Source organism: Sinocyclocheilus anshuiensis, unplaced genomic scaffold (assembly GCF_001515605.1).
Source record: "Sinocyclocheilus anshuiensis isolate Anshui unplaced genomic scaffold, SAMN03320099.WGS_v1.1 scaffold555, whole genome shotgun sequence".
In the NCBI taxonomy this organism is placed as follows: domain Eukaryota; kingdom Metazoa; phylum Chordata; class Actinopteri; order Cypriniformes; family Cyprinidae; genus Sinocyclocheilus; species Sinocyclocheilus anshuiensis.
This window is the reverse complement of record NW_015552571.1, coordinates 398397-416413: the sequence shown is the minus strand read 5'-3', so window position 1 is coordinate 416413 and position 18017 is coordinate 398397. Positions and strand designations below refer to the sequence as shown.

The following is an 18017-nucleotide window of genomic DNA, read 5'->3' as shown; positions in this document are numbered from 1 at the left end:
CCTTTTTTTTTTATGGATGGGTGCTTTTTATTTTACTTCTTTTGGACTGAAGCACTGCAATGATAGAGCTTGGAATAGCCGGGACAATATTTAATATAACTCCGACTGGATTCATCTGAAAGAAGAAAGTCATATACACCTAGGATACCTCTGGGGTGAGTAAAACACAGACTAATTTAAATTTTTGGGTGAACTAACCCTTTAACTCCTAACATCGTCAGCATGTGTACTTGTTTACTGAAGACCACATCTAGCTGGTGAAGACATTTTACGGTATTTTACGCAATCATAACCCGGAGAAGAGACACAGAATAAAGACCCAAGCAAAGTTACCCTATAAGAATTTATTAGAGTCTGTGGAAATCCAAAGATGCACTGGTATACAAAAGATAATTGATGCATCAAAAGTTATTTTTTTCTTACAATGAAATGCAGAATCTCTTCTAAGAAATTACTTGCATTTAATAATATGGCATTAAACAGCTCTCTCAAAATCACATTTTCGCTACTTTTTTCCTTTATTTCTTTTAAAACTTTAAAATTCTAAGATACTAGAATTTGTAAAATACACAAAAATTATATAGTATAAGCCAGTAGAATTTCACAAAAAAAAGAAGAAAAACATACAGTACAGGAGAAAAACAAATGGAGTGAAAATGGAGGGAGTTTCTCATTTATACAGTGAGATAAAGAAATATCACTTGTATTTCCGCATACCAAATAAAAGCCTGTCATGCAGGCAAAGAGGAATACGGGCAAAAATAATGTTACTGTCACCTTTTATAAAACTTATATATATATTGCCAAAAATCGAACAGTGTCTGACAGTCAACATACAGCTGTGGTTTTGCTTTGAGCTCCACGAGGGCTGATTAACCCAAAGTTTTTTCTTTTTTTACTTACAATACATGAGTTTTGCTTTGAGCTCCACGAGGGCTGATTAACCCAAAGTTTTTTCTTTTTTTACTTACAATAGCACATTGTTTTTTTTACTTACACTACAACAAGCACATAAAATACTCACAAAAAAGGTGAATTAGTATGATCATTGCTTAATGCATCTTACTTTGAATTTTATAGGCAAATGGCAAAAAAAGTACAAGATGTATTTAAATCTTATTGGAATAAAGAATTGTAAGACTACCACTACTTTCAGCTATTTTAAACCAGTGACTAAACCGCCAATTTTGCGACAGGACAGGAGGGCACAGAGGAACCAGTTGTGTTAACCAACAGTATTAGCGTGTTAACGTAAGAAAAAAGATAATTAAACAGAAAATCATAGTACGAAGGACAGGCGTGAATGTTTTACATAAGACGGCACTGGGTTCCTGGGAGGTTTATAAAGGGGATCACGGGAGTCAATGTCTTGATCCCAAAAACAACTCCCTGCTTGACATGTAGCATATATGATGTAGGGTACTAACTAATGCCTTTTACACCCTGAATAATGCACTTAGTGCCAAAAAAGGAATCTTTTTAGACCAAGTTGTTTGTTTCTGTTCTTGCTAACAGTGCTGACCTTCTAAGCAGAAGATGTGGTATGGGCCAAAGAATACATCGCATATAATCCCACCCCAAAAGCAATCAGTGATTGTGAGCCACTGTGAAACCATGTCAATCTTTACCCTACATATACACTATCCTTACACTTGTGATCAGTCTGAAGGCTTAAGGTCAACTAATCTTGATTTGAAAGAGGACTGATGGCCATAAAAATGTTGAAGTCCCTTTTTGCCGGTGCAGTTGTCCCTACAATCTTCTGTAGTTTCCTTTGGCCTGGATTGAAAATGACCCTCCCTGACCCCCGAGTACATAATTAACACTAGGGGCGTTTCTTCCCTCTATTTGCGAACTTTTATAGCTCTTTCATTTTCCTTGGCCTAGTTTGGTTACCCCTTTCCCTCCCTCATTCTTTTCTTTTCCTCTCTCGTTTTCCTCTCTATAGCAAAGCACAGGGATTCTTCTTGCCACGTTTTTTGGCTTGGAGCGCCGCTCTTGTGGCCATTTCGAACACTTCCCTCACGCCATCCTTAGTTTTAGCCGAACACTCAAGGTAGCCGAAGGCATTGATGCGATTAGCCATGTCTCGCCCTTCCTCTGGTTTAACTGGTTCCTGTTCAAGGGAGAAAGCATTGACAGGGCATTCGTACATTATAACATAACGCTACAACACAGCAGTAACAGCAATTTGTCTAACTTTTTGTTATTTCCATAAAAAATATAGTAACTGTTTTATAAAAAAAGAAAGTGTTAGCCCACACACCTGTTTCATCTTCTGCAGCTCCCGTCGAGTGTGATCATCATTCCGTAAATCTTTTTTATTACCCACCAGAATTATTGGCACATTTGGACAGAAATGTTTTACCTCCGGCGTCCATTTTTCTGGGATATTTTCTGTGTGAATAGAGTATGGCTTTCAATAGAGTGACCACAGGAATGTGGTCTTACACTATAAAATATTTAAAGACTGAAATTAGGCCGAAATATAATTAATATTAAAGACTGGCCACTCCAGAAAAGATGATCTCACCCAAACTGTCAGGGCTGTCTACGGAAAAGCACATGAGGATGACATCAGTGTCTGGGTAGGACAGGGGCCTCAGCCTGTCGTAGTCCTCTTGTCCAGCTGTATCCCATAGAGCCAGTTCCACCTGCCAACAAATGGTTAAAAATGATATTATCAGCATAACAATTTGCGTAAACGGTAAATGAACAACTGAACATGAATTTCTAAGCATTTAGCAGCACTCGAGCTGTCTGAGCTCCACAAGTTTGTGTAAAGTCTTATGATCATATTTAAGAATGATCCAACGTCCACATGTTCAGTGTCACATATTTGAATAATGGCAAAGTCATAAAATATTATTCACAAAAATACACGCAATTTTTATATATATAGTTAACTACCATTCAAAAGTTTGGGGTTTGTAAGATTGTTTTAAAGAAATTCATATTTTATTCAGCAAGGATGCATTAAACTGGTCAAAAGCAACAGTAAAGACATTTATAATGTTATATTAGATTGCTGTTTCATGTAAATGCTGTTCTATTAATCAAAGAACCCTAAAAAAATTTATCAGTTTCCACAAACATATTGAGCAGCACAACTGTTTTCAATATTGATAATAATAAGAAATGTTTGAGCAGCAAATCAGCATATTAGAATGATTTCTGAAGGATCATCATCGTGACACTGACGAATGGAGTAATAACGCTGAAAATTCAGCTTTGCCATCACATGAATAAATTACAAATGTATATTAAAATAGAAATAGAAAATTGTTTTTAAATTGTAATACTATTTTGCAATATTACTTCATTTTTCAATCAAATAAATGCAGCCTTGGTAAACATAAAAGACTTCTTTCAAAAACATTTAAAAATCTTACAGACCCCAAGATTTTGAATGGTAGTGTATGTTGAATATTGTATATTTTAACAATATTTCAATAATGTGTTCATATGAATAAATGTATTTATATAAATATACATATGATTATGATTGTAGTTAATCACTTCACAGATGCACACGATGCTTTCCAACACAAGCAAAAGACAATCAATCACTCACTGTTGACCCAAAATAAACCCCATTCATTACAAACTAACTCTACATAAAAATGCAAAAATAAGAATACAGGAAGAACACTATTAAAGGGATACTCCACCCCAAAATGAAAATTTTGTCATTAATCACTTACCCCCATGTTGTTCCAAACCCCTAAAAGCTTTGTTCGTCTTCGGACGGCCTTCAAGGTCCGGGTAAGTGATTAATGACAAAATGTTCATTTTGGGGTGGAGTATCCCTTTAAGACGTTAATGAACAATCTGAGGAAGTTACTTGTTTCAAAAGTTCAAATAGCTACAGAAGAGACACATGAATGCTGTAATAGACCAGCGGTGATTCTGGCTTTGATGACATTCTTACCTGTTTGCTGTCCACCTCAATATCAGCAACATAGTTCTCGAACACTGTGGGTACGTTCTGTACACATTGTTCTTGTGTCATTATAGCACTGCAGTATCAACCCCCCCTCTCTCACACACACACACACACACACACCTCCCAGCTGCTGTCACAACACACCGCACCCTGCTCAATTCACTTATCAACGCCAGCAAAACACACATTTAAGCATTACACATACATTTGGACTCGCTGTGAAACAGCTGACTGCAGTCGGGTCAAAATAATGTCGCTCAAGTGACCTTTTATAGTTTAACAATGAGTAAACCATTGATTCAACGAGAGTGAAGGCTTAATGAGGGATAAAATAGCCGTTTAAAGGGCTGAGTGTTATATTGCAGAAAAAAATTAGAGATGGTGATTATAACAGCCGCATGTCCCCGGTTTGGTTTACTTCCTATGCTAACTGGGACGCCTCATCTCACGGCCTAATGAGTGTAAAATGAGCACCGTTTGGATTAGATTCGACTAGATCCACAAATCAATTCTAGTATTAAACTTTCCAGACGTGTTGCAGTTGCGATCATCGGAGTTTAATGAAATTATGAACTCATCTTCGGCATCTTGTTGTTCGTCCGTTTCCGTCATCATCACACTTAGCCGTTTAGCACTGAGCTAGCCGCATATGAAAGGCATCTTTTATCTCACTGGAGCGGTTTTTAAAAATGCTAATCTGTTGTATTGGCTCTAGACCGTATGGGAAATAAATAAACATATCGATTGTAAATATCAGAGGTGTTTTTGTGTAAGTATTTATTTACCGTTTTTCTTTCAGATGTCCTCGCTTTCTTTATCTTTTCCTGTACGACCCCAAGGCCCCGCCCCGCAGACGGTGCCACGCCGCTAAGACACGCCCATTCTCGTCGTTTCCACCAATCAGAGGCAGAGACGCTGGAGTGACGTCCAAAAGCCAGTAGCCCCTCACTGCAGAACATAAGATCCAGGGGGCGTGGTTGGATCCACATCTAGGGGGTGGAGATTGGTAGGTTTAGGGGTGGAGTTGGGTGGGTTTAGGGATCAGTAGGTGGAGACTGGAAGGTTTAGGTATATGTAAGCTGGGAGGAGTTGGATCTGGATCCAACCACGCCCACTGGATCTTGTGTTCTGCAGTGAGGACCATCTCCCAAAAGCAGGAGAACAGCAACATATTTTTTGAATGACTTTTTAGTTGAAACAGACTTTCTTCTCATATCTCTTAATTTAAATAACAATATAAAATATGAGTCCTAAAACAGTGTAAGGAATGTTTGGAGATAATATTGATGGGGTTCAATTTACTTCATTATACTAATATATGTATATATATATATATATATACACTGTGTATATATATATATATATATATTTCTCCTTTTACATGTAAAGTCTTGTCTAGATGCTCGTTCATGTTCCACTGAAGGTGTACAGTATTTCTGTTTCTTTAATAAAAAATATTGAATGACTGATATATGTGGCTTCTTCCTCAAAACAACACAATGCATTAAATGTTGTTCCGTTTCTGTTTTAAGACATCATTCACCATTTTAGTTTAGTTTCTTATGAAAATAGTCTAAAGATACCAATAAATAATAATTTAAATATTTAAATTAAATATAATAATAGTTTAAAACATTACTTTCTTGAAATTTTAGCCAAAGTAGAATACATACCAATTTAAAAAAAAAAAAAATTTTAGATTATATGCCCAACATTATATTGCACCACAAACCAGCTACTTTCAGTTGTTGTACAGCATAGAAATACTTTAGAAATACTTTGGCCCTGTCTGTAATTCTTAGCCTTACATGCTTACATGTTAATATTGCAAAAATAAGAAAGATTACATAAAATGTGCACAAACATGCATAAACACTCAACTTTGTTACACCCATACGTTTGCAAACAAAAAGCTAATTCTACAGGTTCATGCTTTTTCAAGTACTAGTTGAAAATACCACAAACCACTATATTATAACATTTTTTATTACATTATAGTTGAAGGGAGACAAATGTACAACAAAAGACAAATTAACAGGATAATTATTGACAAAATGTTGTCTACTCCTCTCCAGAGGAGGGCAGAACAATCGTGCTGGGATCGTAATAATTTTCAGTCATGAGGGGAAGACCCTCGGCTTCCCTCTGTTTGATCAACCTTTCAGCTTCCCGGCGAGACCACTGCCTCATACTGGAGGAGAAAAACATGATAGAGACGGAGATTATGGACATTAGATTAAAGAAAATGGCAAACCATTATTCCTTCAGATTAAATAAAACAACACGTGGAAAATGCACACTTGGAGACCAATGCATCTAAGCAAACCATTAATTAGCCAATTAATGTAGGTCAAGATACAAATAGCTTTAAATTACAATGATATATAAGCACCAAATTCACCCTCCACATTGCACTATTTAATAGCTAAATGCTTTTTTACAAGCTTCAAGATTGAGATTTATGTCTTAAAATCAAGATAAACCCTTACACATGTTTTTTGGGGACCTCGTCTTATGCCTAGTTTTTTTTAAACCTTTTGAACAATTTCAGCACAAAGTCCTCAAGAATATTATCATGCTCTTCTTCAAACAGACTGGATAATCGATATAGATATTATCTGTCCTCAGAACTCTTCGCAAATATCTACAGTATAGAATAATACATTCCAAAACTTTTCAGTTCAAGTAATGTGCAAAATATAATTGCATAGTAGTGAAAAGTAGGAGTTTCACAATTGAGTTATAAATTTCATGGTTCACTCATGACATATAAAAACATATGTATTAAGGATATTAGATTCTAATTGGTCAATCACTGTATTCTGTGCTAAATTTAGAGCCCTTTCATTCATACACTTACCCATGATCTGGTAAATAGTGGATGAAAGTCCCTCCAACAACAATGGCCACAGAAATGCCAAAGAAAAACGCCAACCTCATGTTCCATTCATCCACAAAAGAGTCATGATGATGGAAGCCATGGAAATCTGGATTCTGAAAAGATAAAGATGAACATTTGCCATTTATAAACTTAAACAAGTTAACACAAACATCACTGCAGCAACAGAACAGAACAGAACAGAAACATAGCAGGCACATCTTTGCAATATGCAATACCATGCATATAATAAATAAAAAATGGAGTTGGATCATACAGTGCACAATGTAAACATGTACCTGTCAAACTTCATACAGTTTAAACTAAGATTTTATTGAGCAGCCCCCGCGTGTCAATTAACCCACTGCTAATTACTTTCCGTGCATCATACACATGAGTTTGTGGTCCTCTTACCTTCTCAAACGGGCTGACCTCTGCGTGTCCATGACTGTCCTGAGAAGCGGGAGACACGGGCTGCAGATCAGACGCCACCGCCGCTCCAGACGCGCTGGAATTCGGCGTCTGCGACACACAGCGGCTCCCGAGCGCCGAGCTCAACCGAACCCGGGACAGGGTGGGCCAGAACCGGCTCAGCCGTGAAGCCATTTCCCCCGATTCTCTGTACGCAGAATCTGTTTCGAGACAGCTACAGGTTATTTTTTCCGGGTTAAAATGAGGTTCTGTAAGTTTTCTGCGATCCTTACCGCCACCCGGTGTCGCGGATGTATTATAACCATACAGTCTATGAATGATAACGCAGAAACGGTCAGTTGTAGGAACCATTGCCAAACAGCAGGTGCCTCCGTTTCGATTTCTTGCGTTTACAAATCTGAACTGGATCTGTAGAATCATGTATGAAAAATAACAATGGCTTGGCAGTAAACTATTCTTGGAAACGCTTTATAAATATTTCCACATCGTGCATTACAGAATTTCTGTGCAGTATATCATTTTTTTCATACCATTACAAACCCATGTGTGCAATTTTCAATTCACTCATTTGACATTTATGTCATATTATCTGTACTCTCTGCACACACATATACACCTCTGCACAGTATATCAGTTCTCTGTACATATACTTTTCATTCTGTAAAAGCTCTTCTTCTGTACTTGTTTTTCTTCGTGTAGATTGATATTCTGTGAGTACCAGACGTTTATGTAAAAAAAAAAAGTCAAATTTCCTGTGTGCTTAAGCACTCTATCAGGTTCTAAATTTGCATAAAAATGCTTTTAAACGTGTACCTGGGGAATAGCTGATACACTATGATTTTAAGCATAAATTTATCTCTAAGGTACATGTGTGTGCCATCAGATGTCTTCATGGGTTTGTTATCTGACTGCAGAAGCAGGAAGTTGTCAAAACCACAGAGCTTCAGCTCTTCAACATGTTCCTCCCTCGCAAGAAATCTAGTTTACACGCATGAACACATTCTGACCATCTGAACCTTTTTGAATTCACCACAATAAAACATCCTGAAAAAATGCTTAATATTTATTCAGTGTACATTTAGTCTATATAAGGTTTTGAGTAACTTAGGAGTCAATCAGATATTTAACAACTACAGTACAATACTTTTCAAACAGTGTGACGTGTACAAAACATTACTATTTAATAACAAGCTATTAACAAACACTGACAATATGAAAAAGTATCCTTTTTTAATGTCATGAGGTCTTGGCATCTAGCAAAAATAACTTTCCTTCATTCAAATCAGTCTTAACATTGAGGAAGAGAGATTTTATTTTTCTTCTGAGGTTAAGGTATTTCCATATCTCCATTTGTAGACAAACGCCTGTCAGATTCACACCCTCCTCTGCTTTCCATGTTTTCTTTGCTTTCCTCATCCTGCTCATCTGATTTCTGCCTCATACGTAGTCCTGGATCCTTCTGCGAAGGAATGCGAAAGCTGGAAAAAGAGCCGCTTCCTGAGGGCCGTTTTTCTAGATGACGACAAGCAAAAAAAATATAGGGAAGTTAGAGGGTGTGTATTTATTGTGAAATCAGAAAAACAAGGGTGAATTATCTTAAAGGAGCTGTCTTAAGGGAATGTGGTTATGTGCATTTTTTTCTCTGAAACCGCAGTGAAAACAGACCTAGATTGCATGCCACTCACAGTCTTTGCATTAACCTCCTACTCAACCTATGCTGAAATGCCAAGTTAATTCAAAGATCTTGATTACATATATAAAGTTTTAGATGAATCTTCTCAATATCAGCCAAATTCAAACCATGAAGCATAAGAGCTGATGATGTTATAGTCTTGTTAAAGGTAAACAGCGTGAATTAGATTGTGTATTGTGTCTTGAAACTAACCTAACCCTAAGGTAATGTGCATACCTCCTGGTCCAATAGGATGCATTAATCTGTTCATTTGAACATTCCAGTGTTTAACATTGGTGCTGGCCTGACGAAGCTTCCTTTGAGCAGCCTGTCAGAATAAAACAATACAGACTTATGTCATCATCAGCTAATGTCAGCATCAGTACATTAACTGAAAATATTACTAATGAAGGCAAAAATACACTAATGTTCAGAAGTTTTGGGTTTGGTAAAATTGTTTAAAGGGTTAGTTCACCCAAAAATGAAAATTCTGTCATTAATTACTCACCCTCATGTCGTTCCAAACCTGTAAGACCTTTGTTCATCTTCGGAACACAAATTAAGATATTTTTGATGGAATCTGAGAGCTCTCTGACCCTCCATAGACAGCAAGGATATTACCACGATCAACGCACAGAAACATAGCAAGGACATCGGTAAAATAATCCATGTGACATCAGGGGTTCATCCGTAATTTTACGAAGATCTTACGGGTTTGGAACGACACTAGGGTGAGTAATTAATGACAGAATTTTCTCTTGTTTCTCCCGCTGGGCACGCTGGATATATTCCTCCTGCTCCTCACGGAGAGACATAAGGGCCTTCATCTTCTCCTCTTCCTCAGCCAGTAGCCTGTAACAATGAGGCAGTAAGAGATCAAGCACAATGCAGGTTAAAATAGCAATAGTGTGTTCAAATTAGGCATGTTTTATTAGCATAATAATTTGAGAAAAATGTTTATGTGAAAATGAAGTGCTTCACTGGATGGATGTGGCACAAATTTGCTTTTTCATTTCATTAGTGACCTAGAAATACTGCAGAATCTTAAATATTTTATCATTAATTTTACATTTGTCACGTAATTTCTTTGTCTAAAATCTTAAAAAAATCGTAACACTTTATATTCAGTGTGGTCTCAGATTAAATGTGCACTCAGCTGTATATTAATATTTAAAGTGTTTTTTGCTTACAATGGCATATTGCATGCATGTATTGTAGAATTAATAGATTTGTAACAGTAGTAGAGTCATATTGTATTTACTGACCTAGAAACAGGTTTTATTTGTATATATTATATATCATTATGTATATATTAATTTCTCTGGACAAATATATTTGTTAAAAGAGCCTCTTCTGTCCATTACTTCCTCTGGTAACTTCCTCTTCATTAATTCCTGCATAACCTCATGCAATTTTACATGGGAGAGCTTTTAAAACATTATATTTCCTCCCTGAATAGTACTAAAGTGTTTTAGCACCTTGTTTTGTGAGACACAACCCAGCACGTTTAATAGAAAATGCAAAGAGGGCACCAAACAGTCTGCAGATGTGCCACTGAAAAGCCCTGTTATAACATCAGTGTGTTTGTGTGCGAAACTGAGCATGGGTGCGTTGCTCAACAGTGTTTGTGTGCTGCTGCTCACCGAGCCTGTGCGTAGCGGAAGGCCTCTTCGTCCTGCCTGGCTTTGATTTCCTGTTGTAATGCCTCCTCTAGCCGCTGCTGCATGGCCTCCAGTTCTTTGATTCGTTTTCTCTGTCTCTCAGCCTCAGCCTCCTTCAGTGCCATCTCAGCCTGCATGCTCGCCCGCGCCTGCACACAGGATAGATAGATAGATAGATAAATAGATAGATAGATAGATAGATAGATGAACAAACCATAGATAGATAGATAGATGAACAAACCATAGATAGATAGATAGATGAACAAACCATAGATAGATAGATAGATGAACAAACCATAGATAGATAGATAGATGAACAAACCATAGATAGATAGATAGATGAACAAACCATAGATAGATAGATAGATAGATAGATGACCTCTTCAGCCTCTTTGAGCTGGATCTCCAGGGCCTGCTGGAGTTGTTCGTGTTGCTGTCGTCTGCGGAGTTCGTCCTGCTCCAGCAGTGCCTGCGCCTGCCTCTGCGCCTCCTTCAGCAGCTCCAGCTCTGCCATCTTTCGCTCGCGCTCCTCCTGCAGAGCCCGTAAGCGCTGCAGCTCCTGCTCCTTCGCCTCCCGCCTCTTCTCTCGCTGTTCCCGCTGCTCACGCCGTTTCAGCTTTAGGTCCTTATGAAGAGAAGTTTTACCCTCCACATGCAGCCGGGTGGCTGTTTGGATAGCTGGCGGAAAAAAAGGAATACTATAAATGCTAAATTTTTTGGGGAAAACAATTGATTGGTGTCAAGGTATTCTAAGATGGTTTTAGCCTTTTGCTATGCAGTTGCTCTGGTGTTGTGGGTGGTTTCTAGGTAATTGCTTTCAGGCCCAAGTCTATAAAAAATGCCCATCTTCAAGTCTCTATGATAATTGAGGCTTAAGTTTATGGGATTTTTTTCACCCGTTTTATTATCCACCAGGTGAAAGTTACCTAGGTAAGTTCAAAAGTTTCCCTGTGCAGCTTCATTTTAGAAAGTTTCACAAAACACCCAGCGAGTAAAAAGTCAACCTTCGAAATGCCACAGGTTTCCACTAACAAAGGCGTTTCCAAACCACAGTGACAAGTGATGAATTTTCTTTTTTACACAACAACAATGGCCAATTGTAAATGTAAAGAAAAGTATCCTGATGAACAAGGTGTTTCTTGAAGAAAGGGAAACTAGACAGGGAAATAAACATCTTCAAACTCCCTACAATTTACAGAACACCTGACAAAAATTATCAAAAAGCCAAATCATAATGCATGCAGACCTGTAGTCCACTCCTGCCTCTGTTTGGTGTCAGATGCACTGAGTTCATAGGTCTTGGTGAGCGTCTTCAGACAGAACATACACCTCTTCCCATCTCTGTCAGGAAGAACCTTATATACAGAGCAGAGAAACATTTCACACATTGCTCTGTTGATCACAGAAGCAGATGTTCTCTTTGTATTGTGTGTTAATGGACAGCCAATAACCAGCTAAAAATGCTGACAAGTTCTTGTATCTCACACATTCATGAGGTGGTACTGATACTACGCCACTATAGAATTATACCAGCTTTACTTCTAACAACAACACATGCAAACCACAGACACTTGTACACTTGTACCCTACCTCTACACAGCAGTTTCCATCTAGTTGAATGTTGCCTTTGCGGTCTTTGCGGTCCTCGCTAGTGAAGTAAATTAAAGTGCTGGGTCTCAGGGTGAACCAACGCTCAATCCAGTTTCTCCTCAACTGACCTTTCTTCCACAGATATCCCTGGTGTCAAGAAGAAAGGATTTTTAAAAAATAAATCAATCAAATATACCCATAGACACATAATTGCACAGAGAGTATTTGCATATTTTTTATATTTGCGAAAGTTGTTGGTATTTTAATATGTACACGTTAACATGTTTAACGGGATCTTTCTCATGCCATATGTGTGTTTAGGGTGTCTCAGTGACATACTACTGCTATTTTAAAAGGATACTAAAACTTAATCACATTATTTAATAGATTTACCTTTGTTTAGTGTGTAACGCCAACCGTTATTTTTTATATATTATTTTTATATAAAATGTTGTTTTTCATTGAAATGGACAAAAATTATAAAAATTCTAATTGTAATCATAACACTGTTACAAAACAATTTCAAATAAATGCTGTTATTTTTTAACTCTTCAACTATAATAATAAAAAGAAAAGTTTCTTGAGCAGAAAATCAGCATATTAGTATGATTGCTGACGGATCATGTGACACTGAAGACACCGAACACACAAAAAATTTCACCTCTGTCACTTCAGGAATAATTTTCACTTTAATATATATATATATATATAAACTATTTTATATTGTAATAATATTTCACAATATTATTTTTAACTGTATTTTGGTGAGCAAAGAAAAATACTTATTTTAAAAACGTTAAAAAAAAATCTTAAAGACTCCAAACCTTTGAACAGTAATATACTGTATATAGAACTTGAAATAATAGGTTGGTAATGATAAATATATATATTTTTTTGTATTTTGCAAAGCTGTAACTACACATATAGGCTTAGGCTTGGGGTCAGGGTTGCCAGCTCTGCGAAACAAACCAGCCCAATTGGTACTCAAAACTAGGCCAATCACAGCCAAAACTAACCCAATCAATTTCTGGGGAGTCAAAACCTCCTTCCAGGAGGTTCCTAATCTAAAAGAACTAAAAGAACAGTCCACAGCAACAGTATAAAAGTAGCCAAAGTATGCGGGAAAACCGTGGACTTGGCAACACTGCTTGGGGTAACGGTTTAAGAATCAACCATACACAAAATCATATGATTTAAAGGACAAATGGCCCAGTTTCCTGAGAATGACATTACAACACAACAGACATTATTATTACATAAATACTAATATAAATAGATAAAGCGAATACCTCTTTCAACACATCACCCACTATTTCCCGGTACACCTCCTCTATCGCCATACTGATGGTTTCTTTGGCAATGCCCCTCATTAGTTTCCCAGAATTCATCATCTCCAGAAAGGCCCATACAATGAAGCCGTTCTGCTGAACAGAATCTTGGGAAATGAAGTCTTCCAGTTCAACACAGTTCAGCTCAACGCTCATAGCCATGCATAACTTCTTCAGTAAATATTCAACCTGTGAAAAAAAGCAGTAATATTTGTTGCACTTGTTTATATTAATACTGCAACTACTATAATTGTTTTATGAAACACCAAAATTTATGTTTGTACTCCATTCTTTCTTTCCCCTCTTATGTGAAACTGTCACAAGTTACATTTTACCAACAGTTGCAAAACAAGGCACAGGAAATCAACCAAGCTGCAAGATGAGAAACACCACGACGGCGTTGGGAAAACAGACACATTCAGCAAAGACACATAAAAGAGAAAGAGTAAAAAATGACATTATTTTAACCATGTAAATGCAGTTGCCAAAATGATATCTAAAAGTTTAGAATATTGTAAACACTTTGTAAAGGCTTGACTGTAGTAGCTTATCAGCCAAATCAGTGACAGTGACATCTTCCCAGTGACAGCTACATCGCCCTTATTTCCTGACAAAAGCTATTTAAAGAAAGCAAAAAACTGCTAGTTTGAAGCACATATGCAAGCGTTGTGCTGTTCACAATGAAAAGCAGACAGGGTACTGATGAACATGACATAGGCTACTAGCGGATTTAGCCCTATGTTTATATCTGAAACTGAAAAACCTGCAGTTTCAGTTGAAGAGGAAAAATAGAAATAAGCAAAAAGCATATAGCCAATGGTGGTCCTGTGGTTATAGCAGCAGGTTTACGGTGTATGATATGATTTACACTCAAGTTCTCAGCATTCAAAGAGTCAGGAGAGCGATATTCTAGTACAAAACATATTCTAGTTTTAATAGGAGTAATATAAAGACTCTAAAAGTATTTGTAGACATATTTGAGTGTCACACTTAAAATGTGTGAATATCGTTTCATTTCAACAGAATTTTAACTTTTAACTATCTGGCCACATTTTAGTAGATGTGTGACGTCAGTTCTCTCAGGATAACCACAGGTGAAGTTCATCATAACGAGATACAATAACGTCTGCCAAGATGACAACCAGAAACTGTCTAAATATTTTTGTCTTCACTTTTAACAATGTATCTGTTGTTTATCATTTGAAACATAGCTAACCTCTTTATCTTTAAGACAGATGGCACTTGGTTTGAAATTTTATCAAATAAAATGTATAAATTTTTAAGTGTGGCCTAAGTGTGAAATAATATTTGTAGCCACTATTTAACACTTTCAGAATAATGAAACATCTAGTACTCATAGCAAAACCGTGTACTGATGGGCTTAAGGTTTCTAAAAATGACACACAATGCATGAATCTCACCTCATCAGGGATTATGACCAGAGGATATCTGTCCTCCGAGAGAAATATGAACAGACACCAGAGCCGGAAGGCGTCTTTTCCAGGTAAAACACACTTTCCCTCTGGTCGATAGTTCTTCTTGGCAGTAAGAGTCCAGCAGAGCTCGTCCACATTTTCTTTGACGAACGTGCCTTCCACCACCTAACAGAGAGGAGACAGAAACTGACTAAAGAAGAGATGCAAGAATGTTCATGATAAATGTTAGAACAAGCACAAAAACACATTGTCTTACACAGGATGATCTATAAAGCCTGTGTCTCCAAACAGAATACATACTGTAAGAGAATAAGAGAGGCTGCGTACCTTGTCCAGGATGTATTTGTTGAGGTAGGGCATGTATCCCTGGCTGGACACCGGACCGTCGTCATCGTCTCTGAAGTGTTCCTCGAGAGCCGCTGGGTCGTGTGGGATACACAGAACCGTGTAAAGATTATGAGACAAGACCTGCAGAGCAATAGCACAGATCTTAAACGAACTCACATATACACAAAGTATTACATGAGAATCTATTGATACTTTTATCAAAGGAATTGATTGATTCCGTTACTATTCCATTAAAGAATAGTTCTCCCAAAAATGAAAATTTGCTGAAAATTTAGGCCATCAAAGATGTAGATGAGTTTCTTTCTTCATAGGAACTGATTTGGAGAAATTTAGCATTACATAAATTGCTCACCAGTGGATCCTCTGTAGTGAATGGGTGCCGTCAGAAAGAGTCAAACAGCTGATAAAAACATCACGACAATCCACAAGTCCAGTCCATCAATTAATGTCTTGTGACAAGCTGCGTATTTGTAAGTTTTAACTTTTTTGATTTTTATTGCTTCCATTGTCCTTTGCTTTGGATAAAAGCATCTGCTAAATGACTAAATGTAAATGCAACTTTAAACCTGCCAAAATACAAGTCCATAATTCATGATAACGCTTCCTTCAGGGATAAAGTCCATCCCTTTTGTCCTGATATCAAAACCCACTAAAATATTTGTTTAAAACTGTTTTTCTCTGTCTTTGCTTGTAAACAGTGCTTGATATGCACATATTTATCTCTTGATTAAAACAAGACAACTTTTTTACTAGAGAAAACAAATAAAGGACTAATTTTAGCTGGGAGCAATGGTTTACTAATGAATTTGTTTCTTACAAACACAGTTTTTCAATTCAAAAGATGCTAATTGATGGACTGGAGTCATGTGGATTATTTTGGATTATTGTGATTTTTTTTTTTATCAGCTGTTTGAACTCTCATTCTGACAGCACCCATTCACTGCAGAGAATCCATTGGTGAGCTACTGATGTAATGCTACATGTCTCCAAATCTGTTCAGATGAAGAAACAAACTCATCTACATTTTAGAGGGTGAGTACATTTTCCACAAATTTTCATTTTTGGCTGAACTATGTCTAAGTTTTCCACCATTTTGCAGTTCAGAATAGGCCTGAAATGAGATTTTCAGAAGCATAAATATTTCATGCATCATCATTACAACCTCGAAAGGAAGCAGGCCACAGGTAGAGGTCTGCTCTATTTATACTCATTTGAGCATTCTCTGCTCACACAGAAGTTTGATTTAACCCACAATCATGGGATCAAAAGTCATATTTAATTACTTTAAAATATTTAAAATAACACCAGGCAAGATTTTGAAAGAAATAATTTGTTGATAGACTCACAACAACAGCAACAGCAGGGCTACATTGCATTACTTCTCTAACTTTGCTCAGGAACTTCTCTAAATTATTCTTTGAAAACGACAGAACTGATGTTGTGGACTAGTAATGAGTAGATCAAACCATAATGTTACAAAGTACAAAGAGTGTGATCTCACTACACACATCCGGTGACCACCGTTCTCAAAACTTAAGATTCAAAGTTGAACAGTTTGAGCCCATTTACAGCTTCAGACCCAAAATGCCCAAGAGTCAGAGATGCTCTGTTACAGCTGGTCAGCTTGAGACATGGACTGGACAAAACCTAATCATGGGACTGCAGTCTCATGTATATGGTATAAGATCAGACATAACCTTTATAAATGCAGAAAAAAGATGAAAAAATGAAAGAGAGGGAAAAAAGAAAAGAAAATAAGAATTCCCATTAAAATAATGTGACTATGAATGAACAGGTCTCTTCAGTCTTATAAATGGACAATTGTAAAAGAAAACCTGTGACCCAGATATTTAGTAAGTTTACTATAGACCATGTGGCATAACACACAGGAAACACATCACAAGCAGTTAAAGCAAGTGCATGGCATCTTTTAAGCATAACATAGGAAGGAAAAAAAAAACTTATGCATGAGTTGATTACTGATCCTTCTTTCTGTCCTTCAGATCAAGGAATATGTTAGAGCATTTTAAGACCTTGAGATCCGAGAGCCGTACGGGACCCCAATTTTCAGCCTCCAACATCCGAAAGTTTTATCATAGTGCATTAATGGATTTACAGCTCACCTTGAGTTGAGACTTGGACACCTTTCCACTCTTCTCCACATCTAGAGCGGTGAAAGCGTACCAAATGGACTTGAGCAGTTCTGAGCGCAAGTCCATGACTGCAGCAGTTTTACTCTCCGCTTTTCCTTTTTTCACTGCCTTCTCTTTCTCTCGCTCTGTAGTTCAAGGCCACCCACACCCACAGCAAAAGTGGGCATCCTCCAACAGGCAAATCACACCCCCTGCTGGGCCAAAACTCAATCAAAAAGCAATAAAGTTCGTCGCATTTTGATTTGAACTCAAAATACAAGGCATCAAAGCAAAAATGGGTATAGAAGAGCACTTTCTGAGATTAATGAAGTGTTATCTCACACAGAAATGATTACTTTTGCTGGGGCCAAGTCATGTTAAACTTGACATTTTGGAACAAACCAAAGTGGTCTGTAAGAGCCAAATCCCCTTTTTAAGTCCATATACAGCCTGGGTCTATTTATAAGCTATGAAAGAGGAAGCACCTATTTGGCTTTGTGAAATTAACTCTTTTAAAAAAACAATTATATATATATATATATATATATATATATATATGTGTGTGTGTGTGTGTGTGTGTGTGTGTGTGCATTT

The 18017-nt window shown here is 37.1% G+C and overlaps 2 protein-coding genes, 1 long non-coding RNA gene and 1 pseudogene across 3 annotated transcripts in view; 1 reads left to right on the top strand and 3 right to left on the bottom strand.

Moving 5' to 3' along the window:
- The window catches only part of LOC107665076 (uncharacterized), a 14007-nt gene extending 13316 nt beyond the window's left edge, over window positions 1–691 (top strand). Inside the window, exon 3 of the long non-coding RNA XR_001631514.1 lies at window positions 638–691. This is a non-coding gene — a long non-coding RNA (uncharacterized LOC107665076). The remainder of the gene's footprint in view (window positions 1–637) is intronic.
- A 513-nt stretch (window positions 692–1204) lies between these two features.
- On the bottom strand, window positions 1205–4012 carry LOC107665054 (rho-related GTP-binding protein RhoA-A-like). The gene is made up of 4 exons (XM_016455799.1): window positions 3932–4012; window positions 2534–2654; window positions 2267–2397; window positions 1205–2116 (listed from the first exon to the last, which is right to left on the bottom strand). Exons 1-4 carry the CDS (start codon window positions 4010–4012, stop codon window positions 1943–1945), a joined length of 507 nt encoding a protein of 168 aa, XP_016311285.1. The 3' UTR covers window positions 1205–1942.
- Window positions 4013–5657: 1645 nt separating this feature from the next.
- LOC107665059 (NADH dehydrogenase [ubiquinone] 1 beta subcomplex subunit 11, mitochondrial-like) lies at window positions 5658–7512 on the bottom strand. The gene is made up of 3 exons (XM_016455804.1): window positions 7239–7512; window positions 6807–6940; window positions 5658–6137 (listed from the first exon to the last, which is right to left on the bottom strand). The coding sequence occupies exons 1-3, from the start codon at window positions 7428–7430 to the stop codon at window positions 6008–6010; spliced, it is 456 nt and encodes a 151-aa protein (XP_016311290.1). The 5' UTR covers window positions 7431–7512; the 3' UTR covers window positions 5658–6007.
- Window positions 7513–8323: 811 nt separating this feature from the next.
- Window positions 8324–17531, bottom strand: LOC107665057 (differentially expressed in FDCP 6 homolog; annotated as a pseudogene).
- Between the last annotated feature and the right edge of the window lie 486 nt (window positions 17532–18017).

Bases quoted from the DNA above. Each gene is read 5' to 3' on its own strand.
- LOC107665054 (XM_016455799.1), bottom strand. From the start codon at position 4,012: ATGACACAAGAACAATGTGTACAGAACGTACCCACAGTGTTCGAGAAC. The intron at 2,398-2,533 runs GTGAGATCATCT...CTATTCACACAG, and splicing joins AGACAGCCCTGACAGTTTGG to AAAATATCCCAGAAAAATGG. The intron at 2,117-2,266 runs GTGTGTGGGCTA...TCCCTTGAACAG, and splicing joins AGCTGCAGAAGATGAAACAG to GAACCAGTTAAACCAGAGGA.
- LOC107665059 (XM_016455804.1), bottom strand. From the start codon at position 7,430: ATGGCTTCACGGCTGAGCCGGTTCTGGCCCACCCTGTCCCGGGTTCGG. The intron at 6,941-7,238 runs GTAAGAGGACCA...TTATCTTTTCAG, and splicing joins AGGTCAGCCCGTTTGAGAAG to AATCCAGATTTCCATGGCTT. The intron at 6,138-6,806 runs GTAAGTGTATGA...TTTCTCCTCCAG, and splicing joins CACTATTTACCAGATCATGG to TATGAGGCAGTGGTCTCGCC.